The sequence below is a fragment of the Zingiber officinale genome, chromosome 6B, assembly GCF_018446385.1.
Source record: "Zingiber officinale cultivar Zhangliang chromosome 6B, Zo_v1.1, whole genome shotgun sequence".
Classification (NCBI taxonomy): domain Eukaryota; kingdom Viridiplantae; phylum Streptophyta; class Magnoliopsida; order Zingiberales; family Zingiberaceae; genus Zingiber; species Zingiber officinale.
Window position 1 is genome coordinate 2,948,819 of NC_055996.1, and position 12,032 is coordinate 2,960,850.

Consider the following 12,032-nt stretch of genomic DNA (forward strand, 5'->3'; position numbering starts at 1 on the left):
AATCCGCCCCTGCTCTGAGAGCTGCAACTATAGTAAATACTCTAATAAAAATATTAAGATACTGAATGTATTTTTTTTTTTTCTCTAATAAAACACCAGCTCACTTGGACTCTCATTTCACGAAACGAAGTCAAACCCCGTTGGGTATACCTATAAATGGAAAGAAATCAATATATTCGTATTTCGAGGAATCCAGGTCAAAATTCAAAAAAAACCAAAGTTTTCACCCAATAAAAAATTGCAGCTTTTCTATCAGCGTCGCCGTAGCTGCTCCGCCATTGCGCCCTTTCGTCGCTGCCCATTGAGGTCGAGTCTCTCCTTCTCCGTAGCTTCTTCCTCACCTGAGCTAGCAGAGAACTCCATCGCCGCTTGGAGACATGGAGAGAGTCATCTCCTTGAAACCCCCTTTTTCCCTCCCTTCCCAATCTCAACCTCGCGCTTTCCATCCTCTCCCTTCCCTCCGCGGCCGCTTCCCCTCCCCCGCCCTCCGCGCCTACCATGGCTTCGCGTCCCAGGATAGACCCACCTCGATCGCTGCAGAGAATACCGAAAGGCTGCTCCTTTACCCAGTGGTCGCCGCGAAACGGAGGAAAGTTCCGGTTTTTAGGGCAAGCGCCGCGATTCCGGCCGACGGAGCTGGAGTCGTCGAGGGAAAGGACAACCCCAAGTTCCTGGGCATCGAGTTATCCACGCTCAAGAAAATAGTCCCGCTTGGGATGATGTTCTTCTGTATTCTATTCAATTATACCATTCTGAGGGACACCAAAGATGTACTGGTGGTGACGGCCAAAGGGAGCAGCGCCGAGATCATACCCTTCTTGAAGACCTGGGTGAACTTGCCCATGGCCGTGGGGTTCATGCTGCTGTACACCAAGCTGTCGAACGTGCTCTCAAAGGAGGCTCTTTTCTACACCGTGATTATGCCCTTCATCGCCTTCTTCGGAGCCTTTGCGTTCCTATTGTATCCCATGCGTGACGCCATCCATCCCACTGCACTTGCCGACAGGCTCTTGGCGGCTCTCGGTCCGAGCTTCCTTGGCCCCGTCGCAATTCTGAGAATCTGGAGCTTCTGCTTGTTCTATGTCATGGCAGAACTATGGGGAAGTGTGGTCATCTCGGTCCTCTTCTGGGGTTTCGCCAACCAGGTGACAAATTTTCCATGATGAACTTCATTAATCTACCTTATAACCAAGTTTAGCCCTTTTGGGTGTCAACCTGTGTCTCTCCATCAAAACGTTTATCATAATTCAAATATTTTTCCTAATTTAAGGCCTTGAAATTTCCAGATTACTACTGTTGAGGAAGCCAAAGAGTTCTACCCATTGTTTGGACTTGGAGCTAATATTGCCCTCATCTTCTCCGGACGCACAGTCAAGTTCTTCTCTAACATGCGCAAGAATTTGGGACCGGGCGTCGATGGCTGGGCGATTTCACTCAAAGGAATGATGAGCATTGTTGTTCTCCTTGGCCTTGTAATTTGTGGAATCTATTGGGGTGTGAATAAGTTTGTCGTCAATGATCCATCTATTCCAAGAACAGAACGCAAGAAGAAGGTTCATGTCACCAGAAACACTACTGTGCTTCATTAAAATCTTCCCTTTTGTGTCACTAGTTACTGAGGATAAATTCATTGCAGGAGAAGCCAAAGCTAGGTATGAATGAGAGCCTGAAAGTTCTTCTGTCCTCTCGATATGTAAGAGACCTCGCAACCTTGGTGGTTGCTTATGGTATAAGCATCAACCTTGTAGAAGTCACATGGAAATCAAAGCTCAAGGCACAGGTAACACTTTTGTATCATCATGACCATCTTCATAATCATCTTTTATATCACTAGTCATTCACTCTATAGTTGAGTATTGACCTTAAAACTGTTTCTACGTATCCATTTGACAGTTTCCTAGTCCAAATGAATACTCATCTTTCATGGGTGATTTTTCAACTGCTACTGGTATTGCAACATTCACAATGATGTTGGTCGGAAGATGGATTCTCCGGAAATTTGGATGGGGAGTGGCGGCTATGATCACTCCCACAGTCTTACTGCTCACAGGAGTCGGGTTCTTCTCGCTAATTCTGTTTGGCGACCCATTGGCTCCTGTATTAGGAAGTCTCGGTATGACTCCTTTGCTTGCAGCTGTTTATGTTGGTGCATTACAGAACATATTCAGCAAGAGTGCGAAATACAGCTTGTTTGATCCTTGCAAAGAAATGGCTTACATTCCTATGGATGAAGAGATGAAGGTTAGCATAATTTCTCCATTTATCTGCATCTGCCATAATAATTATTCATGAACATCAAAATGAAACAAAGTATTCGGATACAATGATTGTAGATTTACGGAACTTATCTTTACTGTTGATTCCTTCGTGCCTAACCTGTGACAATAAGAATAAGTTGATAGTTATTGTATTTAGTAAAGTTATTATGGATTTTAAGCACAAATGGACCTTGAATATTAATCCTAACAGCATTTCCATTTGCTATTAATCATGCTTTGCTATTCCTTTTATCGATTGCAGAAATTCATGCTTTCGGCTTTCGCGTATTAGAATTATATTCAATGAGCCAAAATAAGCAACACAAATCCTTATTCTATTTACACTCTCATTTCCAAGAACACAGTACATTCCATGTTATTGAAAACCTAGACAAGGACTTTCCTCCAATGTGGCAGACTTCAAATCCGTATGACGACACTGTTATAAGGGTTTAATCTTGTCGCTCCAACCCTGACCAGGAAATAGTTTCACATTGAATGTGGTGTGAGGACACCTTGTGGTCAAGCTACTTTTCACTAATATAACTCGTAAAGAAACTTCTTTCCCTAGAAGTATCTACTTTTCACCACTTCTAATGTTGCTTGCTATTTGTTAAAGATACAAGAGAATCACATAACCATCTCATATTCTTATTCCTTCGTTGAGCTCTATGCAGTTTGTCTAATCATAAAAATGCTAACTTTTGAACATGTTGTAACCATCTGGATTTAAATTCTCAGTTCATTTTCTATTGAAGTTGTGCATATTTACTGTATAATGCACCCATCTTAGGATAAAGGAAAAAGTTCTTAAAATAGGTTTACTTGGATGGAAGGAAAAGAATACTTGAGTAGTAGAGCAAACGTAGCCTCAGTGCTACATCAAAACTTTCTCAGTTCGGCACTGTGTTTATCATATGACCACATTGATCGATACCCTAGTGATCATTTCTATTACTATTCTTTTTATTACAGGTCAAAGGAAAGGCTGCCATTGATGTTGTCTGCAACCCCTTGGGAAAATCCGGAGGTGCCTTGATCCAGCAGTTCATGATCTTGACATTTGGGTCTCTGGCAAACTCAACTCCTTACTTGGGAGGCATACTTCTAGTGATTGTTCTGGCATGGCTAGGTGCTGCCAGATCCTTGGACTCTCAATTCTCGCCTTTGGTCAAGAAAGAGCTCGAGAAGGAGAAGTCACGGAAGGCTGAAGAGTCTTCAGTAGTCATCGATGCAACGATCAAGAACGAGTAGGAGATTGGTTCTCTTCATGAGTCTGTAGAGGGTGAGAACTTGTCGAATGGGTCGCCTGCAAAGGTAGAATTTGCTACTGAATCTGAGACTTGAACAAGAACCACCATGGGCATCAACAAAGTTACACTTGAAAGAAGTACCAGAGGCAAAGGAACAAGTAATGTTTGAACAATTTGTGTTGAAGTTTAATATTTAAATTACAAAATTATAATATTTGGATGTGAATTTACATTAGAATTGAATGGAACTGATAATTGTAGTTCAATTTTGTTTCGATTTTTTATGTTATAATATAAAATTTTAATTTGATCTATTTGGTTCTATGTAATTTCTACCAAATGAATGGTGCCACTCAGTTTGTATCTTAGATTTATTCTCTTTAATCGAATAAGTTTTGGGTTGGCTAAAGCAGACCAAGATTTACTAATAATTATTTAGTAATTTTAATTAATGGTTAGAAATTTAAATTTGTATGAAATAAAAATTCAATTTTCTTGTTTCTTAATGAATTTGTCATTCTAATTTAATCTTTTATTTAAAAATATAACATTTTAATATTTTTTTAACCGCTTATCTAAACTAAAACAATTGATGGTTGCTTGAATAGGCGAGTTGCTTATAAAATCACAGTTGAACTAGGTGAGATTGTAATTGATACCCCGTAATAATCTACGATATGGGCCGGGCTAACTTAGGTTTAGTCAGTCGGATTAAGCCTGGAAGGAGGAATATAGAAGGAGCTTGGGCTTGAGGTGTACCAGTGCTTGAGAATGTATGTGGTTTGACACTCGGGCTGAGGAGAATGTAGTGCTTGGCGCTTGGGGCATGGACTTGGTACCATGCGGTGCTTGATACTGGAGAGTTAGGCTTGAGGAAATTGGGAATGAGAGGTGAAGATTTAATTTGACAGAGACTTAGTTTTTGAGTGGCTAGTAATGAAGGCGATCAATGATGACAAACGGCTAGTCATTACATAAGGAGGTGATCATGGTGTTATTGATAAATTGGTGGATAGTAATGATGGCCAACAGCTAATTATTATGGAAGGAGGTGATTGTAGCTGATGCCCCCATACTAATATGTTAGTGTGTGTATTTATATGTCAAAACATTTTTTTATTTATCATTAATTATTTATTTTTCTGTATGTATATGATTAATGATAAAGTCTCACAGATTAATGGTTATATTAATTTGAAAATAGTTCTTGATCGAGTAGATACTTAGAGGGGACATGGATATCTAGATCAATGCTGAGTATGACTAGATCGAGATAGACTGAGGGATGAATATCCAAGTTGTATTTGGGGATGCCTTGAGCTTAGAGGTACACTGGACACGACCCGATTAAGAGGAGACCACATATTAAGCATCATTGGTCTTGCCTTTTATGAACGAGTGTAATTGATCTTTTGACTTGAGACTTTCATTTATTTTATGCGTGGAGTTATATGCTTTAACGCCGTTAAAAGCAGTCTGTAATTGGATTGTGATTAATATGATAGTTGAGTGTATGACAAAGAGTAGAGAGAATAGTGTTGAGTCAATAAAGAATTCATCGCTCTCTTAGATTATGAGTTAACATCCGGCCGCTTGATAGAGATATTAGTGACTCAAAATCCATGACCATGGGAGGAATGATTTATCATTCAAGAAGAGTTTATTATAATACGTGGGAGGAATGATTTATCAAAGCAAATTCGTGGTTGGATCACATAATACGAAGCCTATTCTTCAAAATTTATTTGAGGAATCAGTGTTTCGAGATATTTCAAAGAAATTTTAATTTCTTTATTTAAAGTTATATGTCGTAACATTTCATGATAGAAATGAATTTTGTCTAAAAACCTGTAAAGTAATACTTATGACATAAGTATATTAACATGTTAAAATCTCTGAGGTCCTATTTGTCTTAAAAGACTATAAGGATTAATGGAGATAAATCTCGTAATGAGATTGTGCAAATGCACAAGAAGTTAATCATGGTGAGACATTTTAATAATTATAAAATCCCTTAAATATATTAAAGTCAAGATTTGTTAAATGCCCTTCACTAATAACTATAATGATTGTTAGAGGTTTTACATAAGTCGGTACAGCTCAGCTGTGGGCTTATGTCAAAACATCTATAATTTATCATAATTATTAGTGGATCGACTTAACTCAAATTCGGTGATTTGTTTAGCTCAGATAAAGTTAATTGATTTGAGGGGCAAGTGTTGAGAATATAAGGCTCAACAAGAATATACCGAAAATCATATAGGTTTGTGATTGGCAAGTTAAGACCTACTTGATGAATGTAGCATGTAGGTATAGCTCAGCCGTATGCATTCTAAATGATTCAGGATTTTGGTCTTATTAGGAATTGTTACCAACCAATTTTTGATTCTAACAATGGGGGTTGTTGGATTTAAATAAAATAATAGGAGTTATAAAAGACCTTTATTAAATATATTCAACAATTACTAAAACTTTGCTTTAAATTTTAGATTGTAAACACAAGTACCTTATCACTGCGAAGCATTCTCGAGAAAGAGAATATCTTCCTCGGTTCCAACTACCTGGATTGGTATAGGAAACTAAAAATTATCTTAAGACACGAGAGAAAAATGTACGTGCTTGAAGATAAACCACTAAAAGAGCCTACATCCAATGCTTTAGATGAAGATCGGTCATATTATTCTCAGTATATAGAAGATGTACTGGATGTGCAATGCATCATGTTGTCTTCTAAAAATGGGGCTCCAAAAAAAATCTAAGCGTTAAAACTTAGAAAATTTTGAAAATTATTTCGATATTACTAAAAATTTATAATAATTTTCAAAGAAATTTTTAAGTAAAAATGTTTAACAAATATTTTTTTAAAAAAATTTTCCTAAAAATTATTTTTAAGAATAAGTAAAAATTTTAAGCAAGAAAATTTTCTAAGTAAAAGAAAATTCTAACTTAAGTAATTTTTAGACAATTTTGAGAATTTTTTCTAAAAAATGTTTAAAAAAATATTTTAAAGCATTATTTACTTTCAATACTTTATCAGTAAGTTAATTAAATATTTTATTTCAATATTTTGGCTTCCAGGCAGTGGCAAGGCGCTAGGCCTTCTTGGTTATTCGAGCAACAACCACTTTCTTAGACAAAGCCTCATAAGGAAATTAGCTGTTTAATTTTCTTGCTGAAAGCGCTAAGTCTAATTCACAGTTTAGGTTAGTGATGTTTAAATTTCTATTTTAGTTTGTCATAATTTCTCAAATTTAAAGTAGGAAATTTTGAACATGCAGAAAATTGTATTTGTTCCTTTAACATGTCATTTTCTCTTGTTAGTTTGTCGAGATTCTTTAATCGACAATCTGTTGCTAGAGTTTCTTTAAACTCACTATTCTTTGTTTTATTTTTAATTTCTAATTCACAAAAATGTTTCGATAATATAACTTTTAACTCGAAAAAATCTTTCGATAGTATTTTAACCGAATTAAGCAATTGGTCAGGAGATGGAGACCGTACCTAACTTACCTTGTCGACTTTTAATGCTCCCCTGTTGATCTGCTTTCTTCCGAAGACTCTCTCTCTTTACTCATCTGGGATGAGTTTTCTGTGTCCTCGGGGTGGAATTCAGCTGTTAGGGCTGTCCCGACAATTTCCTCTGTCTCAGATTCTTCTGACGACGGCTCGGTGTCCATCGAGGAGTCGGCTTCAAATGGTTCTTCGTAGAGCTTCAAGAACTTTTCCCAAAGTTCTTTTGCGCTTCTGTATTTTCCGACTCTTTCGAGATCTTGGGTAGGTAGTACACTTAGAAGGTGGGATTCAACCTTACTGTTTGTCATGAATTCATCGCGCTGCTCGTCAGTCCATTGATGCTCCTCAAGTTCTTCTCCTTTTGTATCCTTTGGAGCTTCATAACCATACGTCGTTATTAATAACATATTAAAATCAATTTTAAAATAAACCTGTATTCGTCGCTTCCAAAAATCGAACTCCCCCTCGAACGTTGGTGGGTAGATGTTCGCTCCGGCCATCTTGTTGCTTCAGTCAGCGGTTAGTCCTCCTGAGGCGACCTCGCTCTGATACCACTTGTTGGACCGCGTTGACCGGCTAGAAGGGGGGTTGAATAGCTCTGCAAAAGTAAAAGAAAACTACCCTTCTCGAACTCTCAAAATAAAACTTGCATAAATTAAATAAAAGCAATAAACTAAAACTGAAAGAAGAGGCAAAGAAATTTTTACTTGGTTACAACCAGGGAGATTGTTAATCCAAGGAATGTGTCGCACTAGTATCTCCTTCAGGCGGAGAAGCCTCTTACAGCAATGATGCACAGAAAATAGAAGCTAAACTCTAAAGAAAGCGTAGAAGTGTTGGAAATACTAATTGCTTGAGTCGATTGAAGCTTCTAGACCAAGGGTATATTTATAGCTGTTGGTGCAATATTCCTCAGGTCAAAGCTGACCTGGTTGACCAAGCTTGAGTCTTGGTTTGGGTTTCAATGTTTGAAAATACAAGATTTCGATGATATGGACAAGTGCAGGTGCAGTTGTTCATTTGGGGAGATTGGTTGGTGCAATTCCCCTCTGATCAGGTTGTTTGAAGAAGAGTCAAGTAGGTCAAGGTTGACCAGATACTTGACTGGGAAGTCCTAACTGGGATGTTAGGCAGTATGGAAAGTCCTGGTGAGTGAAGCCAGGTAGAAGGAAGTCCTAGTGAGGGATGTTAGGCAGTATGGAAAGTCCTGGTGAGTGAAGCCATGCAGAAGGAAGTCCTAGTGAGTGAAGCTAGGCAGTATGGAAAGTCCTGGTGAGTGAAGCCAGGCAGATGGAAAGACCTAGTGAGTGAAGCTAGGCAAAAAGGAAATCCTGGTGAGTGAAGCCAGGTGAAAGTCCTGGTGAGTGAAGTCAGGCAGAAAGAAAATCCTAGTGAGTGAAGCTAGGTGAAAGTCCTAGTGAGTGAAGCTAGGCAGATTGGAAGTCCTGGTGAGTGAAGCCAGGCACGGGGAAATCCAGATGGGTCAAGGTTGACCAGACATCTGGTGAAAGTCCAAGTAGGTCAAAGGATTGACCGGATACTTGGCAAGATGAAGAAAAGTCCAAGTGTGTCAAAGGGAGTGACCAGACACTTGGTGAGGGAGTCCTAGCAGGTCAAGGGTGACCGGATGTTAGGCATGATGAACCAACAGGTCAAGGTTGACCGGATGTTGGTTTGGGAGGTTTGGGACTTGGTTTTGGGCAAAAACCAGAAGTCGAATCGATCAGCAAATCGATTGGCTGGAGCCCAATCGATCGGTCGATCGATTGGGGTGTCCCTGCGAGAAGCCTTCGTCCCAATCGATCAGTGGATCGATTGGGAGGAAGTCGCGAGCGCACAGAATGCCTCTGGATCGATCAACCGATCGATCCAGAGGTCCCAATCGATCAGTGAATCGATTGGGAATGTGCTGTATGTCGCGATAAGCCCTGGATCGATCAGCTGATCGATCCAGGCGAATTTCTAGAGCACAGAGGCGCTCTGGATCGATCTGTGGATCGATCCAAAGCATCCCCGATCGATTGGGAGCAATCCAATCGATCGGGATCCGACCGTTGGCGCAGATAAAGGTCGTTGGCGTGCGTCTTCTTCGGCAGAACTTCTACTGTTCAACCACGATCTTCACCAGCAACTCCACAGCTCTCACTAAGCTCCAGATCGCCAGTTCTTGAAGGTTCTTCCAAGTCAAGAGGCGGATCAAAAGCAAGAAGAAGAAGCTAGGGTTAGGGCTTTTGTACTCATTGTAAGCTTGAGCTTGTATTTCATTACCTTTCCCTTTCTTCTTGTATTGAGAGTCTTGTAAGGCTTCTCCGCCTTTGGTAGTTACCATAAAGGAGTGTTTCATAGTGGAGGGTGTGTGAGTAGGTGTGGATCCTTGGATTAGTCACCTCTTGTGAGGTGGATAACAAGTAAACCATCCTTGTTAGCGTTGTGTGTTTTTGTTTCTTGTATTTCCGCTGTATATCTCTGAAGAAACAAGCAACGCCAACCACGAAGCACGCGACGAGCTATTCACCCCCCCTCTAGCTACTTTTCGGTCCCAACAAGTGGTATCAGAGCGAGGTCACTCTTTACCGGAATCATCACCAGAAGGGGCAAACAAAACAAGCAAAGCTAAAGGGTGAAGAAGTTGGAGCAAATTTTATCAAAAACAAAGAATTCAAGAAGCTCAACTTCAAGATGCAATTCCAAGATGGACTTGAATTTGACACTAGGGTGGCTCCACCGTACACATCTACAAGCTTCGATTCCTGGAGATCAAGAATCGAAAACTTCTTGATGATGGAGATAGAGCAATGGTTTGCTCATGGAAGGATTTGAAGCTCCAACAAACTCCAAGGGCAAGCTTCTCAAGAAAAGCAAATGGAGTCAAGAGCAACTATAAAGGAGCAAGGCAAATGACAAAGTGACCAAGCTCTTGGTCAATTTATTGCCGAGCAACATTTTGGCTCAACTTGGAGAGTTCAAGGATGCCAAGGAGCTTTGGAGCAAATTGCCATCAATTCATGAGATCCCCTCCACTGTACCGTATCAAGAGGAATCCAAAGAGGGCGACTCATTGGAGCAAGACCAAGAGGAGGACTCCGAAGTTGAGAGATGTTCAACTTCCGAAGAAGAAGTCCAAGAAGAAGCTTCATCCTCAAAGAAGTGCAATCAAAAGAGCAAGGAAGGAGTATATTCCTTGTTTCATGTACAAGAGGATGAAGAAGAAGGTGAAACCTCCACCTCTAGGATTGAGGGGGAGCAATCTTCATTGACACCGGATCAAGAGCAAGAAGAATCCTCCACATCCGGGTCAAGAGAAGAAGAGGATGAAGAAGCTTCCACCTCCACAAGACAAGTCAAATCTATTGGAGGAGCATCACTATCGGATCAAGAGGAAGCATCTACATCCACATCCCATGGAGGACCAAGTGTCATCCCTACACAAGAAGGTATAAATATTTCAATTAATAATAAAAATCATATTATATGCTTTGAATGTAGGGAACATGGGCATTACAAGAGTAAATGTCCTAAATTGGTCAAGAAGAAGGGTCAAGTGACACAAAAGGGCAAGGAGAAGCCCAAGGAGACCATCCTCAATACAAAGAAGAGCAAGAAGCACATTGTGTGCTTCTCTTGCAATCAAAAGGGGTATTACCGGAGTCAATGCCCTAAGGGGAAGAAGGAGATCAAGGCTCAAGGAGGAAGCTCAACTCAAGGGGGAGCCTCCAAGGTAAAAAGAAAGGTAACTTTTATTAAGTCTACCCCGTTAAATAATGGTAAAAAGCATGTTAATTCTAATCATTATCATTTTAATGCTATTTACCATGAAAATAAGAGACATGATAAAGTTAAGGAAAATCATGTAGTTTTTCATGCTAAAACCACTACACCTAGGGCTAGGAATGTAGATAAAAATCTAGGCAAGAACACTAAGGTCAATAACTACAAGCCTAGAAACAAAAATGCTCATGGACTTAATGGAAAACCAAAAACTAAGGACTTAGTGATGGAAAATCAAGTCTTGAGGTCAAGACTTGACAAACTAGAAAAGACCCTAAAAAGGATGGAAAATATCCTTAAAGGGTAAAATGAGCAAAACCTAGGTTTAGGACAACAAGGGTCATCCAAGGGCCATAGGGGTTTGGGATACAAACCCAAGATCAAAAAGGATGTGCCTACTTACCATAGGGTTCCATATAGTTATGGAACCAACCCTAAGTCTAGAGGTCAAGTCAAAGATACAAGGGAAGTTATCCCTAGAAGTATCTTTGCAACAACAAATGTGACTAAGACTTCCAAGAAGTCAAAGAAAGTCACAAAGAAGGTCACAAGGGAAGAAATCCCTAGAGTTGACCTAGAAAATATGACCAAGGCTTCTAAGAAGCCAAACAAGGTCACTAGGAAGGTATCTAGGGAAGTTATCCCCAGTGAATACCTAGAGCATCCAAGGAGCACCAATAGGTTTTGGGTTCCTAGGAGCATTTTCTCTACCCCATAGATGGGTTAGAGAGTGTCAACTCTAAGAAGAAGGGTAGTTAACCCAACTTTGAAGAAAGCGACACTCAAGGAGCATTTTCAAGGTTATTATAAACCTTTGAAAAAGAAATAGATTTATGGTTACTCTTTGAAAAGAGTAAAATGTGCTAAATTTGAGAAGTATTGATTCTATTTTAAAATGGCACATATTGGGAAAAACATAAGGAAATACCAAGTTGGGATTTTGGTGATTTCTTAATGTTACTCTTGTAAAAGAATGAAATATGTCAACATTTGAGGAATAAGCTTAATTTCAATTGGCATAAGTCAATCAAGAGAACTAGAAATGCCAATTTAGTTTTGGCACTTTCTTGAAGCACTTTGGGCAAATCTAGGTTTAAATTTTTAGGTTAGCTAAGGTTTAAGGACATCTAGATAGGTAATCTATGTATTTTATTTATGCTAAACCTTGTTATGATTGTTTGCTCACTATATGCCATGACATCATATTTAGTTTTATATTTTGCATTCATGACTTATTATG

The 12,032-nt window shown here is 39.4% G+C and overlaps 1 protein-coding gene across 1 annotated transcript; it reads left to right on the forward strand.

Moving 5' to 3' along the window:
* Window positions 1-217: 217 nt before the first annotated feature.
* On the forward strand, window positions 218-3,825 carry LOC121991716 (plastidic ATP/ADP-transporter-like). The gene is made up of 5 exons (XM_042545733.1): window positions 218-1,145; window positions 1,287-1,553; window positions 1,637-1,780; window positions 1,894-2,241; window positions 3,234-3,825. Exons 1-5 carry the CDS (start codon window positions 378-380, stop codon window positions 3,510-3,512), a joined length of 1,806 nt encoding a protein of 601 aa, XP_042401667.1. The 5' UTR covers window positions 218-377; the 3' UTR covers window positions 3,513-3,825.
* Window positions 3,826-12,032: the final 8,207 nt, after the last annotated feature.